This window comes from Mauremys mutica, chromosome 5, assembly GCF_020497125.1.
Source record: "Mauremys mutica isolate MM-2020 ecotype Southern chromosome 5, ASM2049712v1, whole genome shotgun sequence".
NCBI classification, from domain to species: Eukaryota; Metazoa; Chordata; order Testudines; family Geoemydidae; genus Mauremys; species Mauremys mutica.
This window is the reverse complement of record NC_059076.1, coordinates 38,237,944-38,256,501: the sequence shown is the minus strand read 5'-3', so window position 1 is coordinate 38,256,501 and position 18,558 is coordinate 38,237,944. Positions and strand designations below refer to the sequence as shown.

General features: G+C 39.8%; 1 protein-coding gene across 2 annotated transcripts in view; it reads left to right on the top strand.

Moving 5' to 3' along the window:
• The window catches only part of BANK1 (B cell scaffold protein with ankyrin repeats 1), a 274,622-nt gene that overhangs the window by 32,929 nt on the left and 223,135 nt on the right, over nucleotides 1–18,558 (top strand). For both annotated transcript variants that reach the window (XM_045017387.1, XM_045017388.1), the window contains exons 2-3: nucleotides 6,459–6,857; nucleotides 17,081–17,146. In XM_045017387.1, the coding sequence (XP_044873322.1) occupies nucleotides 6,459–6,857; nucleotides 17,081–17,146 (465 nt within the window). The remainder of the gene's footprint in view (nucleotides 1–6,458; nucleotides 6,858–17,080; nucleotides 17,147–18,558) is intronic.

Genomic DNA, 18,558 nt, shown 5'->3' with positions numbered 1-18,558 from the left:
TTGGTTTATAATGGAAAAAATGAAACATATTTATTAGCAATTGGACATAGGCTAAGTGATGCCAAGTAAAAGAAATAGTTTGAAAGGTTTACAGGCAAATAAAAGTATAAACATGCATCAAAATGTCTAAAGCTTATCTAGCAAGGTACATTCTTTGTGTAAGTAGGTTTCTCATCCATGTTCAGTTCCCGGAGATTGAAAAGTGAAATACTTGCTATACTGTATTCACTATTGAGTTCTATTGAATTATATTTGGACTTCATCTTTTTCTGTACCCTGTAATAATTATTTTACTTTGAGGAGTGAGGGTGGAGGTGGAAGTCTGTGTGTAATGTAGTTTTCAAGTAAGCTTTCTTAGAGAATTGCATCTATATTTTAAAGAGGAATATTTTTACAGGGAGTATCTATCAATCTTTGGTTGAAGGACCCATCTTTCTCAGCTTGCAAGAGTAATGGCCTCTTGTGTCTGTTTAGTGATGGATGCCAAAGATGTCACAGTAATTAATAAACACAGCTCTTACATTCATTATTAACAAAAAAATGTTAAATCGAGACTGAGAAGAGTATCTTAGAAAGCAACAAATCAAATGGCACAAATTAAAAAAAAATAAGAGAAACACAATGCAAAACAAACCCACTTTGTCTCCCACCTCTAAATCAAATACAGCTGTATGTAATTTAATAGCACTTGCCTTCTTATTTAAACAATAAACATTTCACCAAACTGCTGTAATGAAGTACCAGTCCTATGAGTGTCCCCATAAATAAAAGATCAGGAAAGAAAAATGCCTTAAATTAAAGTTTATATGATACATGTCTTAGATCCCTTTCTCCAGCAAATGTATAATAGATACATCTCACTCACTCCCTTTCCTTACATAAATACACCATTGTGTGTTTTCTCCCTTTAAAAAACATCAATATTGCAAAAAAGAGATATAGCCCACCTCTCAGTAAACAACTTAAAACTTTGAATATTAATCTGATCCTTCATACATAATAAGTAATGTATGATGTAGTCTGTGAAAATTTTATTGTAATTTTGCCTTAATAAAAATCTTAAACCTCGCCCTCCCCCAAACCACCACCCTTTTCATCCTCACTCAACTGAGGACATAGTCACACACTCACAGTGGAATTTGGGATTTTGTATTCTGTCACGAGATCCCCGGGGTGCAGCCTGGGACAGTGGGACTGCTGTGCCCCCTTAATTCTCTCCAGTTCTTTCACAGTGCTTTGCTAGAGACCAGCAGCAAGCCCCTCCATGTGCTGTGATCACTCAGCACAACAGTATGCGGAGCCCCGCACCCAGCTAGATTGCATGAATGCTCCCAGAGACACTCATGAATCACACACAGAAAAGCACCAGCCTAATCCCCCCAACTCCCAGCACTGCACCTCAGGAATATACCATCTTGCACTGCTCAAGATGAGCAGTTCAAATTTATTAATTGGTTCAGCACTTCATCAATGGAAAGTGGATATACACCAGCCTTTGCAATATCTGAGCATATTTGCCACACACTTCATACAAACTCACTAGTAAAGATAAACTGTAAAACAGATTTATTGATTACAAAAGATAGATTTTTGCTATTAAGTGATAAGCAAAAAGTCAGTTAGTTACCAAAATAAAATAAAATATAAGCACGCAGTCTAAATGCTCAACCCTATTAGACTGGGCAACAACTAGACTAAACAGTTTTTCTCACCCCACTGGATATTGCAGCTCATAGTACTCAGATTTCCACCTCGAAAATCTGGGCCAGTCCCCTGAGTTGGAGTCTTCAGAGTGTCCGTCTTGCTTGCAGCATAGATGGGTGAAGGAGAAAGACCAAGTATGTGGCCACTGTGTCTGTTTTATACGCTCAGTCCTATGTGCTTGGGGAGCGCATGTCCAGGCATGTCGGGGGGCATTGCTGAGTCTCCAGGCAAGGTTGAGCAATTCCTCTGGTGTGGCCTCATGCAGGTGAGTCATTACATTGTAGCTCCCATGCTGGACAATGGCTGCTGATGGGTTGTTTGACACCTCTCCTGGGTGTTGGTTACTTTCCTGGCTATTGCCTCTGGGGAGCTAATATCTGGCAGATACCCCAATGTACAGCATGTTTTAGTGACAACCATACAACACAATTCTCATAACTTCATATGCATTAATGATATACACATATGGATAGAGAAATGACTTTCAGCAGATCATAACCTTTCCCCTGATACCTTACAAGGCATGCTTTATAGGTAATATCACAATTATATTGAAATGAGGAATATGGGGATTACAGGATACTCCCCCAAGGTATAGAATGTCACATGTTCCCAAATCACTTAGGCTCTTTTGAGTATGAAATTTCTATCCAGGTATATCATATCCACATGTGGTCCAGTTGTTTGCACAATATTTTAAAACAAAAACATGCATTTGGAAAAATATAAGGCTTTTTCATATTTCATACCTTCAAGGCAACTTTCCCACCATTCCTTCATCTTCAGACTGCGATTTCTCTTAAGTCGTGGACTGAGACAGTGCATAACCTTTCTGATGTCCCTCTGCACAGATGTGAATTTCACCTTTTGTGTATAAGATTTATATTTATGTAACACTAAAAGAATCAGAAGCACTTTGCAGACATTTCTAGCCATGGGTTCAATGCTGCATGTCTGCCATGCACAGAACTCTTGCTGAAACCAACTTCTCTTCTGGGACCTCTGTGACTTCTGCAGCGGCCGGTGCGTCAGTCTCGGGCAACTACGCCTTCCCCCCCCCCCAGCAGTAATGGGGGTTCCCGGGCTGCGTGCCACCCCCGCCACCAGCAGTAGCGGGGGTCCTGGACCATGCACTGCTTCCCCCTCCCAGCAGCAGCAGGGGTCTCGGGCCGCAAGCTGCCAGCCCAGTCCCAGAGGACCCAGGGTGTCTCCGGGCCGCCCCCCAAGCACCCAAGATTTAGTCAGGAGTATATAATACAAATCATGGACAGCTCATAGGCCATGAATTTTTGTTTACTGCTCCTGATCTGTCCATGACTTTTACTAAAAATACCCGTGACTAAAATGTAGTTTTACAAGAATGATTTGAGGTCTGCAAAGTATGTCCAACAGCAGGCTGAGAAGTCATTTGATCACAGTCTAAAAGTACCTACATGGGAAAGAGACTTCTGATAGTAAAGTGTTCTTTAAACTAGCAGAAAAAGGCAAAAGGAGATACCATGAAGAGACAAGAAGGTGAAGATTTTAACAATGAATACTTAACCAGTGAGATAATTTACATAGGAGTATGGTGAATTCTCCTTCACTTGAAGTCCTTAAATCAAGACTGCATGTCTTTCTAAAAGAAATACTGTAGCTCAAACACAAATTATAGGCTTGATGCAGAAATTGCTGGGTGAGGTCCTTTGGTCTGTGGTATAGGAGATCAGACTAGATAATTATAAGGGTCTTTTTCTATCCCTACAATTTGTGAGCTTCCATCTCCTCTTCTGATATTCCTTATGTAACTCTGTCTAATAACATTTTTTCTTTTATCCTTTTCTCCTGTACAATTTACCAAAATCAAGACAAGGATCTGAAAAAAAAAAAAGCCTCACAGCCACTCTTCTTTCTTAAACTACTGTAAAACTGAAACCATTTTGCTTAGCCCAGTGTCCTATAACTAGGGCCATACCAAATTCACGGTTCATTTTGGTCAATTTCACAGTCATAGGATTTTTGCTATTAAAAATAGTAAATTTCATGATTTCAGCTATTTAAATCTGATATTTCACAGTGTTGTAACTGCAGGGGGCCTGACCCAAAAGAGGAGTGTGGGGGAGTTGCAAGTTTATTGTAGGAGGGTTGCATTATTGCCAATCTTATTTCTGCGCTGCTGCTGACGGCAGTGCTGCCTTCAGAGCTGGGCTGCCGGAGAGTGGTGGCTGCTGGCATGGCACCTAGCTCTGAAGGCAGCAGTGCAAAAGTAAGGGTGGCAATACCATACCATGCCATCTTTACTTCTGCGCTGCTGCTTGCAGGGTGTTGCCTTCAGAGCTGAGCGCCTGTCCAGCAGCCATTGCTCTTTTTCCACCCAGGAAATGCAGAAGGCAATGCAGAAATAAGGGTGGCAATAGTGTAACCCCCCTACAATAACCTTGCGACTACCCTGCCTCTTCTTTTTGGGTTAGGACCCGTGACTAAAATGTAAGCTTTTTGCATGTGTATACGAATTTTTGTTGTGTCCTTATGTTTGTTGTGTCCTTATGGTTTCTCTTGTGTAATGCCTTTACCTTATGTAATGCCTTTACCTTAAGAATAAAGGTGCTTGCTTAGAAAAAGCAGTGTGGTAACTTGTAACTGCTGGCAGTATGCTGATCATAGCCCTTGGAGAGAAAGCAAAGCGCAGGTGCTGACCTTTCGGTAGGCTGGCTTGCTGGGGATATCACAGTGTAAGGCAGGGAACTGTGCAGGCTTAAAAAACCCTGGTCAGAAGACAGTATATAAGGGTCCCTACACGGAGGCAGGTGATTGTGGGAAACTGGAGACCTGACTGGGAACACCTGGAGTGTATCACAGAAGTGGGGACACAGCAGCAGTTACCCTGAAATGGTGATATTGCTAATCTAGGACTCTTGAGATCTGGGCTTTCTTCCCTGCTGTGCCCTGTGTGACTTTGGACAAGTTATTTAGTCTCTCTGTTCTTTAGATCCTGATCTGTAAAATGGGAATAATCTCCACAGGGTGTTGTGAGGCTCTCTCTTTCTCTGAGTGTATATAATAAAGATTGTGAGGTGCTCAGTAACTATGGTGATGGGGCCCTATAATTACCCAAGCTAGACTTTAAGATTTGACCTGAATAGACTCTGCAGAAAATCTTCATTACACAAGCATCGTTTCTTTCACAAAGGATCATGTACTTATGCCACTGTTCTACTGCACATGTAATATATAAATGACAGAGGATGTTTGATTTATGAATTTTTAATTCTGTAATTGGTTAGTATTTATTGTTGGTGTGTGCTGTTGTGTGGTATATGTTTATATGCCTATAAGAGCTATGCAGCTCCCATGGCTAAGCTTTGTTTGTTTACAGTATTTTAAAAAATCAAAATAACGAGTGTATAGTGGGATAGAAATGAACTTTCTATTCATTTGGTGCTTTCTAGTAAGAGAAATCTAAAACCGGAGCTTTTAAATTAATATAATTATCAAATGTGTTGGGCCAAATTCTGTTCACACTTAAAATGGCATAAAGCAGGTGTAATTTCGTCAATGTTGTTACTTCAGACTTACATAATTATAACTGAGTGTCGACTATGATCCATAGCATACAAACCTGTATTACTAAGCTAAAACTATGTAGTCTGTGGATGCTGTTGCTTAGAACCAGCTGTGATTAACTTTGTGACAATTGCTATTAGAATATATTTCTATAATTCTTACAACATAAGAGAGCTTAAAGGGATAGAACTCTATTAATTCATTTGATGTCATATTGTATTTTGCTGCATACTGTTGTTGATCAATATATCAGTGGTGTCAATGGCATCCTATCATCTATAATGTCAGCATCATGGGTGTGCCTTTACCTACTTTATGTGACATTTCCTTTTGTTTCTCTAGCTGTAGCAACTTGCCAGATGCTGAACTATTCCCATTTTTATTAGATTAGCATTTACATTAATATTTTAAAATAAATATATAGAAAAAACAACCAACCCAGTTCCCAACACGTCAATTGTTGTAGTGCATAAAATGACATATAAATCATATATGTCAAGTCATGTCATAATATGGTATGTCATATTATGAGGACAGAATATACTCAAAGTATTCTATTATTTTTTAGATCAAAACACTTCCTTATTTTCTAGATTAGTGTCTCCTATTCAAGTTGTAATTAAACAGTTTGACACTTTAACAATTATTTTCTTGTTGAAAGTGTCAAACTACTTCATTACATCACAAACAAGAGACATTTTCAACAACAAAATAAGGTGTTTTAATCTGTATTAAGTAACAGCTGCCCCAATATTTTTTTGTAAATAAAACACAATAAAAATAAGAAAGTAATTGTTTTGAATATTATACTTTGTCTGCATAATATGACATGATCTGATATGTGAGATGTACTACCACTTCTAGTAATGAGACATAATGAAACATAAAGACAATAAATAATGTGACAAGGAAAAAATTAAACATATTTTGTTTTGAAACAATTTCAAAAAAATTTCTAAACAAAAATTTCAAAAGGGATATTTATGTTCAGAATTTTATCAGAAATTTTATCAGAATTTCTATTCCATAGGAAATTTCAAAAATATTTATATTCTAGTTTGGAACATAAATTTCATTTTTTTCTGAAAACAGTTGAAAATCCAAATTTCTATCTCTACCATTCTGTTCCAGATTACAAAGAGAAAAAAATCTAACATGGTAGCTGTGGATATTAGATAAAATGAAGGTTAAAAATGTTTTCTTTCCTACAGAAAATACAAAGGACGTTCTGGTGATTTATGAAGAAGAGGCAGAAGAATGGGCTTTGTATTTAAAATCACTTTTCAAACACATTATAAAGGAAGAAGGAATCTTACTTTACAACCTAGAGACTTTATCTTTTCAGCATCTGGAGTCACACTCTCTATCATGTTATAGATGTAAACTGATCATACTATCAAATGGACTTCTAAAATGCCTGGATCAAAAGAGAAGATATTTCTTGGTCAGGGTCCTTGAGCCTCCAGGTAAGGTAGTGATTCTACTTTGTGGGGTGGAGAACTCAGACGTCCTACATGAGATACTGACTTTAGACCAAAGAAGCCAAGAGATCTCCACCGATCAGGATCCCGAGGAATATCTCTCCATTGTTGCTGGTGTTATTCAACAAGGTAATTTTAAATTTTAATCCTGCTGATGATATATTTGTCACTTAATTATGATTAAAGTTATCCTACTCTTAGATCCAGAGTAAGGAGTATGTAACTTTGGAAAGTCTAACACTTCAGTGAATGTTCTTCAGAAGCTGTCTGATGAGCTTAAAGGGATGATATACTCTTGTTTCTCTGACCCCTGGATTCAAATAATTATATCAATCTAATGCCTGCCATTAGTATGGCTGAAAAATGTGTACGCATGTCTCATAACTTTCAGTAAAAACAACAAGGAGTCCTTGTGGCACCTCGGAGACTAACAAATTTATTTGGGCATAAGCTTACGTGAGATATAACCCACTTTATCAGATGCATGGAGTGGAAAATACAGTAAGCAGGAATAAATATACAGTACATGAGAAGATGGGAGTTGCCTTACCAAGTGGGGGGCTAGTGCTAACGAGGCCAATTCAATTAGGGTGAATGTGGCCCATTCCCAGCAGTTGACAAGAAGGTGTGAGTATCAACAGAGGGGAAATTATTTTTCCACTCCATGCATCTGATGAAGTGGGTCATATCCCACGAAAGCTTATGCCCAGATAAATTTGTTAGTCTCTAAGGTGCCACAAGGACTCCTCGTTGTTTTTACTGATACAGACTAACACAGCTACCCCTCTGAAACCTGTCATAATTTTCAAATTGTCTTAATTTTGTAGTTCAGAACTTCTTAGGCAATGAGCTAATATGGCAAATATGCCATCCACAAAGTTTGGGCTCACTTCAATCATTCTTTTTCTCTCCAACGCACACACAAGCTGAACAGTATGCTAATCTTCTGCACCAGCTGAAACAAGAAGTTTCTGCGAAATAGAATTGCATCCTGTATATGTTTGTTACATGACTGCTGAGGCAGATCAGCACTGAGCAGGAGGTCAACATAAGAGTTATTTTAAGAGCTTAAGTAGTGAATAGTCTTGTGCTGGCCCATTGCACAGGATTGAAATTCATTTGCTAGTACTTTACTGTGCTGTAGAAATGGAACTGAGGAGTCACGTTGTACCTAGCACCATCTGTAGTCAGTTTTGTAGGAAGACTGTATCACAATCAATTTGGGGAGGCCACTCCAGTAATATTATCACAGGCTCCACACACGTCACCCGATATGCACTCCTGACAGGCATTTGCTGCTGCTGCTTTTTCATAGCCTCTCAGTCCTCTGTCTGCTCCCAAACTCCTTCTGTTTTGTGTGGTTATATTACTCACACACACTCTTGCCCCCATATAAGTTAGTTTTTTGTTACAGCTGCTGTTCGAAAACTTTCATTCAGCATGCAAAGTGCATACTCAGTGAAGCAGGACATGAGCCTTGACCTCAGAAATTGCACATTATGTGCCGGGTAGAATGTTGTGCTGCTATCTAGCAAGTAGCTCCACATCAGAGTTTCTTTTCTTTTACTTTCCAAAAAAAAAAAAAAAAGAGGAAGGAAAATCCATCAAAAACTTGACATTAAACATTTGAAGGAAAATGAAGTACTCAAAAGTCAGGGAATATGAATTAAAACATAGGGTCTGATTTTTTCCTCACTCTCTTGTCCCAGTCTTATGCTAGAGCAACTCCACCAAAGTGCTGTCATGAGGTGGAGTTGCACCAGTTTAAAACTATGTCAGTGGTGTGGAGAAGTAGACCCACAGTCTTTAATTACATGAATATGGGGGTTTACTCTGCAGTAACGCTGGTGTGTAACTGAAAGTATGTTGAGACCCAAGTGAACAGACACAACTGTGCTTACAAACAGAAGTCCTAGATTCCCTCCTCTGCATAAGCTTTCTGCACATTTCCTGACAATTAATATTTCTCCCTATAGGACAGGGGAAGCCAAACGGCATCTCACAAGCCACATGTGGCTCTTTTAGAGTAAAAGTGCAGCTCATGGAGCCTCCCCCCCATTCTCCACCTGCCAGATTGGGGTGGGGGGAAGGGGAAGAGCTTGGGGCTTCTGCCCTGTGGCAGGGTGGTGGGACTAGGCCCTTCTGCCCAGTGGGGTGGGGGTCTAGGTGCCTCAGCCCTGCATGAGGCACCTGCCCTCTTGCTGAAGGCCTAGGCCCCGGCAGGTGCCCCACCACCCTGTCGAAGGGCAGAAGCCCCAAGCAGGTGCGCCTGGCTATTGAACTTCTGAAGATTATCATATGCAGCTTGGAGGATCAGTAAGTTTGGCCAACTCTGCGCTAGGAGCTCCTACCTTTCCCTCAAGGCCTCTCTTTCCTTTCATGTTCTGGTGTAAAGCTAATCAGAGTCACCCAAATTGGCTTCCCGAAGGAGTCATCAGAAAAGTTCTGCACCTTCCTACAGTGCATTACTGATGCTTGACTATTAAATAGGAAAGAGCTCTTTGGCTCAGTAACCTTGTCATTCATGGGAATGAAATCAATGGGATCACATGAGTATAGCTAAGAGGAGAATTTAGCACAGGGACTGTACTTCCACATCAGTGGAAACTGCAAACAGGAAACTGCAAACATTTATTAAAAAAACAAATACAGTTTCTTAGAAGAAAGGTGTTTCTTCATTTTGGTCAGAGTCACAAAGCATTGGTTTACAGTGTCATTCTGCAGACTATGACAACGTAAAGTGACAAGGCACCCACAATATCCTGTCTTTTAATAGTGACCAGTATCAACTGCTTCAGTGGAAGGTGCAAAAAAAAATGCTGTAGTGGACAAATATGAAAATCACTTGATTACAATGAAAGTTTCTTCCTAATCTGTATCAGTTAGTGGTATGCCCTGAAGTATAAAGATGTACATCTCTTATATTGTTTACTTCTGTCTAATGTAGCTGTGGATGTTTGCATTATCCATATTCATCTTTTATTTAGAATCCTGCTAAGCAGTCTCAATGATAACCTGTGGTAGTGATTTTCACAGATTATTTACGGATGTTGTAAAACCTTTTTTTCCTTTTATCAGTTTTAAATTGGTAGCTTTTCAATGAAAGGACAAGAGGTACCTTTTGTATACCAATGTTTTGTATGCCTCCATCATGTCTCCTCTTACTCTTCACTAAGCTAAATACTTTCAAGGTTTTCAGTCTCTCTTCATGTGGTAGTCTGCCCACACCTAGGTGACCAGACAGCAAGTGTGAAAAATCAGGGCGGGGATATGGGGGGTGGGAGAGTAGGGTAATTGGCGCCTATATAAGACAAAGTTCCAAATAGCGGGACTGTCCCTATAAAATTGGGACATCTGGTCAGCCTACCCAAATCTCATTTTAATCTTCACACAACTGCACAGTCAATCTGTGGAACTCTTTGCCAGAGGATGTTGTGAAGGCCAAGACTATAACAGGGTTCAAAAAAGAACTAGATAAATTCATGGAGGATAGGTCCATCAATGGCTATTAGCCAGGATGGGCAGGGATGGTGTCCCTAGTCTCTGTTTGCCAGAAGCTGGGAATGGACAACGGGGATGGATCACATGGTGATTACCTATTCTGTTCATACCCTCTGGGGCACCTGACAATAATCACTGTCAGAAAACAGGATACTTGGCTAGATGGACCTTTGGTGTGACCCAGTATGGCCATTCTTATGTTCTTATTTTCATCACCTATCTCTTATCCCCTCTGTTTCTGCAACAACTTTTGACATAGTGACCAAACAGAACACAAAATTATATATATTTTACTCCTTTCTTTTCCATTTTCTCATAACATTATTAATTGCCGCTAATTTGTTCAGTCTGCACATTTGTACCACCTTGCACAATACCTCTTATGCCTCCTAATCAATATTCATAAAACTCTCCCATTCTTCTCCTTAAAACCCATGTATTCCATGGCACATTTCAGTATTAAATATCTGACACCACAGCATCAGTTCTCTGCAGCTGAGTTCCATTCATTTCAGGTCACAGGAGGCCATTTGGCAGCTGATTTTGGCTCCATGATTCAGTACTGGGCTAGTCCTAGCATTAGATAGAACAGAAGAGGGCCTGTTCTGATTTATATCACTGGTTTACAAACTCTCAGACTTTACATCAATGTAGATTAGGTGTTAACAAACTCTGCCGTGCCATGCCACTACGTCAGAGTGGGTGGCTGGCACAGAAGCAGGGTTTTCTGGCTTTACGCCTGGAGGGAGTTCTGGGCAAGGGGATTCTCTGCTAGTTAATTTCCAGCGGGACTCTATTCTCTTTGTGCTGTCTGAGCAGCATGAAGTGGATAGAATGGACCAAGAAATCCAGCTCCATATCTCTTCATTTGGCTGAAATATCCTTTACCACACCAGATTGTGCCAACTTCAACCCTTTGGCACTGCTCTCCAGCTGTGTACTCTTATTGTGCTAGCTAAATAAATAATACTAATTAACATGCACACTTCAAATAAAGGTGTTAGTTGATAGTTAGATAATGTACCCAGTAGAGATCCAGTTCACAGCATAGCATGATTCAAAGAAAACCTAAAATCAGGAGGGTTTGCTGTCTGTGGTTGAGAGCATACATAGGGGGAGCAAATGAGGAACTGAGACTCAGAGATTATGCTATGTAACATATGTTTCCTGGATGGTGGCAGATTTTACTATGTTCCTATTTAGTGCTAGGAAGAATGCAAATATTTTTGCTGTTAAGAGATTGGCATAGCAAGACTTCTTAAAAGGCGTGAGCATTTTTACAGTGATGTCTCTTGAGCAGCTCAATTAAACCTTTTCTTCTGTTTTTTTAACTGCCTGAATACGTGTCATTAGAAATATAGGCTGTACAGAAAACTTAGGACTTAGGAGGTTGTATTTTCCCAAGCTAGCAACTAAGATTCTATTTACTCTTCTATATAACCGTGTGTTCAATTTTAATGCAAAGTGACTCTACTAATTTAGTATTTTGACTTTTCTTTGCCTCACCTTTTCTTAATATTGATGAAAGTACAGATCAACACTGTGTTTTACTCTATGCCTTTCCCCCTCCTCTCTTCCCCTCCACCCCCCGCTTCTCACCACTCTAGAATAGCTGTCAACCTGACACTGCAGACAGCCAAGATTCTAGGCATGTACTTTCTCCTAGATATTATGGTTACTATTATATATTCATTAAGAAAGAGATCCTATTGGCCTGGTTTTTCAGCCTAGACTTAATTGGGCCTCTGGTTTTATTCCCGCGATCATTTGTAGGCACAATTTAGACAGATTCTACAACTAAGTACAGTAATTGATTTGCATGTGCAGTTAGATACTTAGATCTCTAAATGCCATAAATTGTTTCTGCAGTTATTTCTGTCCTCATCTTGCAGATGCAAAAAGGGAGGATAGATTTTGAAAATTTTAAACTCTATAGATACCTCTCTGGTAATGTTTCTAAAATGAACTTATAATTTTATGAGAATGTTTGGTAGGACTTTGAATCTATCTAGGACTTGGGAATCTTAGCATCTAGCACTCTCTTTAATGGCTCTATTTTATTTGATGGTGTTGACAAAAATAAACACAGCAGTCCTTTTCTCTTCTCCTACCAGCCTGTTCCCAAAGAAAAAGAGGGCCCTTTTTTCATGATACAGGAGAAATCCATTTATTTAAAATTGAGCACTTAAATAATGATGCCTAAAGCAACATTTAGCCACCTACATCAGCCCCATAGATACCTAAACGAGGAATTAGGGTGACCGTGATCAGATATGCCCCTATCCCAATGACAGCAAGTCTAACAACCATTCCTGCACTCAGGCAGTGCCAATTAGGCACACCTGCAGAGCATGTGCTATTTGGAGAAGGGGAGCTTAAAAAAGGTGAAGCTGGCCGCAGAGCAGTTGCCTAAGAGGAGAGGCTACTAGCACGTCTAGGCTGAGGCAGAGAGTAGACTTCCCTTTTTCCTCTCTTGTTTAGGGTAGACAGACAGGCACTGCAGCCCTGAGAGAGGGGCTCTGGAAGTCCGCGCTTTGACACTGTCCTGTAGCTGGACCTAAGGAGCAGTGCCAGGGACCAGAGGTAATTGGACTCAGAAAGGACTCCGAGAGTGAACTCAGCTCCTGTGGGGCAACAGTAAACTTGGCAGGTGCTGGGGTTCCAAAGGTGACCCAGCACAAGAGATGTGAAGAGATGACAGCTGAGCCAAGGCTGAAAGCAGGCAGACAGCAGTGATCAAGGTTGAAAATTGTACCCATACTCTCCATTGGCCTAGGCAGTGAGCCTCACAAAATGAAAACATATCTTCTGCCTGAGACAACAATATGCCATTGACTTCCAATCCTTGACTAAAATGTAATGAGTATACTACCACACATGTTGTCCGTGTAAGAACAACATTAGAAAAACTGCTTTTGCATCAGTTAACAGGATGCAGCTCTGAAACACTGCAGTATTGCAAATGTATAGTTGTCATATATCTAGTAGTCCAAAATGCAAACAAGCTGAGGCAAATAGAGCTTAAAATAGGCAAAGATTCACACCAAATTCAAGTTCATTGCTTACTACACTTTCTCAGGGCAGAGGAAAAAAAATTAAACCCCTATATTTCTACTGAGCCTCTTGTATCAGTTTCCTGATATAAAGATGATAACATTCATTTATTGCTGGTGTAAAGACGCTGATTTCACTGGAATTGCACCAGGGATAAATTTGTCCCAAATGCTCAAATACCTATTCTACTGAGCATTTTGAATCCACTACGACATGTATTATGTAGACCCTTCATAACATTATAAATCTTATTTGACTACAAAGTCCAATTCACACCAGTGCTGGACTATAAATAATTAATAAAAATTTGAACTTTCTTAAGCAAACAGCAGGCCACTAGTGCTAAATAATTTTTAACAAGGGGGTGAAATCCTGGCCCCAGTGAAGTAAATAGGAGTTTTGCCATTGACATCACTGGGGCCAGGATTTCACCATGTTGACAATAGCAAGCAGTCTATCAAAAAAACAAAACCCCAAAACTGAAATGCTAAATGATACTAATATTCAGCTAGAAAGGATCCACAGTGAGAGAGCCCCTTTGTCTGAATGGAACGAGGTCTTGGGAAAATGCTGACCTTTCTTGTGGACACCACTCTAAGTGATTTAAGTCAATGAAACATTGTACTCAGTGAGCAATGTCTCAAATGCCAATTAAATTTTCTGTTTTAAAACAAAAACAAACTGGGTGAGTTTATTACTTGTGGAAGGGGCTTTTGGAGAACTGAAGTCCTCTCTTCATCCAGACTCAAACAGTAAGCTTTTCCATTTTGCCCTGCCAATATATCTCAGAACTATTCTGAGGGGACAACTCCTAGGACTTCCGGAGATGTTCATCTCCATGATATGTCAAACTTTAGCTTCGCAGACTGATTACAAGGATGCCACTGTGATGGTGGCATTGTATTTGTGATGTGGATATTGTCTTGCTCACTATCACTGACTCATTTCATCTGGGGCATGATAATTTTTATGGATGTTTCTAACAAGGACTGGAATTGAGCTGGATGTGAAAAACTCTATAGCCAATAACCCAGCTCCTGAGCCTGCCAGTCTCTTGCTAATTAAACTTCTTGACTTCCCCCTTCTTTTCTTAATCCTGAAAAAGCCAGAGGCCTTTCCTCATCAAATAATCTGATTTCTGTAACTTTTTTGGCAGTTTGGGTTTTGATGTGTCTAACCATTTGTGATGACCTGTGCCCTTGGATAATGAAGTATGTATAGAGTATGCAATGTTTTCCTCTTCTTTCAGACACTAATTGGATGAAAACTGCTTACACCTGGTAAAGTGAATACACTGACATTTAAAAAAAAATTTCTCAGCTAATAGGGCAAGTTTATAAAGAGTTTTACTGATGATATATCTCAAATGAATAGAAAATTAAACGTTGCTGTCTTATACTGTATGCACTAAATCTAATGAACAGATTTAGTTTACTAACTGCTGTTTATATGGGTTTATGCATTTCTTACTTTTTAAATTAATTAGTGGTTTTATGATTATTTTCCCTCTAAGTCCAAGTTTGTTTGCATTTAGAAACGAACTGTATAGTGTAAAGGAGGACAGCCATTAGTTAATATTTAATTACAGACCTGAGAGGTTTTTAACTCTTCCAAATAGCAGGGGCTTAAGATTTCCAGCAAGTATTTTGAGAGGTTATAAATCTAGGGCTATACAATGGTGGTGTCTATCCTCCTTGTAAGATACTACTGACATTTTTCTGTATTATATTTTAATCATTTTTATTAATTAGCTAAGAATTATTAGCTCAGAAGAACATTTGAAATGCATTCTTTGTGTACTTTTGGCACACTATTTTGACTGCAACCTTAAACATCATTTGTAGTCTTCATGGGGAAATTAGGAAAAATAAATGTCATTATGTTTCATTTAATGAAAAAGTTGTCATGGGTGCTTAAGATAATACTAAAGACAATCAACCTTTAGGATACCAAAGTACTGGTGTAACTGAGAACAGAATTTCACTTCGTGTTCAGTGAAATTACTGTGTCACACCCAACCCCTCCCCCACACCCCCTGTGTTAAAATAAACATTATTAAGGTTACAGAGTTAGGCAAATCAAAAGTAGGAAATGCCAGTATTAAGGGTGGAGTTGGGGGGAGGGGCGGGGCGCGAGCACCCACTGGTACCGGGGAAAGTTGACGTCTGTATGCCCAGCATTTCTGCAAATTGGACCCCAGGATTTCAGGTTGGATACTCACCAAATGAGGAACACACAATTAGTTGACTGTCTCTGAAAAGCTTGGTTTAAGTGATTTGCCTAGTATCTCATAGGAACTATGTGGCAGAGGCAGGAATAGAATTAGAGCTAAGCAAATAACTGTTGTTGTTTTTTTTGCTTCATTGGCAGTTTTGAGAAGTTGAAAAATAAAATACTTTTTGGGTCATACAAAATGTTCTTTTTGACCCAATATGAAACATTTAGTTTTAGATTTTGAGCATTTTAAAACATTTTTGATTTGTTAGAAAATAAAGAAAATTTTGAAATGAAAAGTCTTTTTGAACTGAAAAATTGAAATGTTTTGTTTTAAAAGGTCAAATCAAAATGTTTTGATTTTTTTCTCAGAATATTTTTGTTGTTTCTATGCAAACATTTTGGCAAAACTGACAGGAATTCATGAAATGTCTGGGGATCACCGAATCTGCATTTTTTATTTTTTTTTGCCAACAAATTTTGGTAGAAAAATGTCATTCCACTCCGGATAGAATCCAGTTCTTCTGAACAGCACTCAACTGCCTTAACCACAAGAACTTAACTATGAGACTATTCTTTCTCTTTTTGCAATCCCAAGCCTCACTAACCGCACACCTTCCAACTTCTGTAACAAATGAGGCAGAGGTCCTACAGACAACAACCTCCTTCACTACACAGCCACAAATCACCTCCAGAGCACATCCATCCTCCTAGGACATAAGAAAAAAATTGTATGTGATTTTTGTAATTAATGCACATGCACAAGAGGGCTGAATTAAAGTTGCACAGGCAATCTCAATTCTGGCATTTCCTAATTTTTGAGTGAGAGATTCCATCATGTGGCATCTAAGTAATGTCTTATTTTCCACCCTCCCTTTTTCCTCTCCAGCAGCCGTTGATTTTTTTCTTTTACCAAATGCTGCTCAGGACTTCTCCTGCTGCAGGGAGAAGCAAGGAGACCCTCCCCATGAAAGTTTACTTTCATTTGCAAATGAATAATCAAATTGTGAAACAAGCTTTGTATTGTGCCTGCCAGGCTCCTACAGCAGCATAGCTGGTACGCTACTCATTTTGGTGATGGAGTGCAGAAGAATTTTGGGGTTAAAGTGACAGGTAGAGACTGTGAAGACTGAACCACTGACCATATGGACTTAGAGTGGCAAAGCTTTGCATTTCATAGTATAAACTGTGCCAGTATAGTTTTCTTTTCTCACTCATGCTATCTTATTACCTATTCCACATAGTAAAAAAAAAATTACTAATTAACTAACATCTAATACATTACTCACTCCTAGTATGTAAGTTGAGGAATGTAGCTGAATAAGAAGCAGGGTTTAATATTTTTAGGAAGAAAACCTCTGTTGTAGCTTCAGTTAAAAGAAATCTGTAATATATACTGCTAAGTAAGTTGTTCCTACAGTAGTTCTCATCCCACCAATGGTCATCAGAACTGTCCTTGCTAGAGTACAGAATTAAACATTTAAAGAAACAACTTAAGAACCAGTGGGAGGCTGGCCAGGGAGATGCCCATTTCAAGATTTTTCAGGGAGATATCATCCATTAAAGGATCTTTCTTTTCTTAGATGAACCACAGAATAAAGAAGTCGAGGAGTCACTGTCTTGCATCTATGAAACAGTTCTTGCAGATGGTGAGTTTGAAATTCCCTAAACTACATGAAAATAGAGCAAATAGAGTTAAGTGTTTTTATATCTTGTGTGTCCTGAAAGGAAGTGATCTAATCTTTCTAGAATGTGGAACTACACAGAGGAACTTGTCTTGCACTTACATATCTACCCGCCCATCCCTCCATGGGGTTCCAGAAGAGGAAAAGGAGTGACAGAACCATTCATAGAATATCAGGGTTAGAAGGGACCTCAGGAGGTCATCTAGTCCAACCCCCTACTCAAAGCAGGACCAATTCCCAAACAGTTTTTTATCCTAGTTCCCTAAATGGCCCCCTCAAGGATTGAACTCACACCCCTGGGTTGAGCAGGCCAATGTGCAAACCACTGAGCTATCGCTCCCCCCCATTATTTCCCACCTGTAGTGTAGGGCAGAGGAAGGACTTCCCTCTTCCATGCTGGTGGGGAGGGAAGGATCTTCCTGTAGAGAAAATGAAGTTAATATTAGTCTTCCAGTTTGTACAGTACTTTTTCTTTGTCTTTGGGAATTCCTGGCTTAGCACCTCCATCTTGCTAGACTCATGGCAAGGTATGAGTTTCCCTGAGGTTAGTGGATCAGCAGTTTTGCCTTGTTGGCATGATGTCAGAGCACAGGATGCTGTGAGCTCATTGGCTGTGAACTTCTAACTTGCTAGACTGTATTTAGGTCACATATCTGTGAGTTATCTAGTTCACCATTTCTGGTTTGCTGGGCTCGTGTCAAGATACAGGTATCTATGATGTCACTAGCTCAACACCTCAATTTTCCTGGTTTGATGTCAAGCAGCAGGCCCCTGATGTCACTCACCATCTTGGCACCTGTAGCTGACTGGGCTGATGTGAAGAAAAAGGGAATTCTGAATGACTATGGACCTCTGTCTTGCTGGTCTGAAGTCAGGGAGAAGGCTTTTGAAGTCACTGGTTCAATATGTCCAGAACACTGGGCTGAAGTACAGTCTCTTTGAGGTTACTGCCTCATCCCCTGTAACTGAGTGAGCTAATGTGGAGTGGAAACATACTGGGAACATACTGGCTAAGCACCTCTAACTTGCTGGCATGATAGGAGGAGGAATAGACAGGGGTGTGAGGAGGGAGAGCTGATCTCCCCGCTCAAGCCCAAGAGAAGAAAATAATTAGGAGCTGCACTTCCCTGTGCTCCCTCTTACTTTGATCCCTGACTCTGCTATAGCCCTGCCTTCATCCTGCCCACTTTGGAAAGTCATTAGTCTCACACAGTCGTTGCATTCCTTCAGCAGCAGTGCAAAGGTGAGAGGTTTCTTGCACCATATTCTAACTTTGGTAGCTAGAAAAATCCTTGGGGAGTCACCTAGGATGTTGTATAATCCCTAATGTATGGCACTTGGGAATCCCCAGTGTTTCCCCAGTTACCTTGCTACGC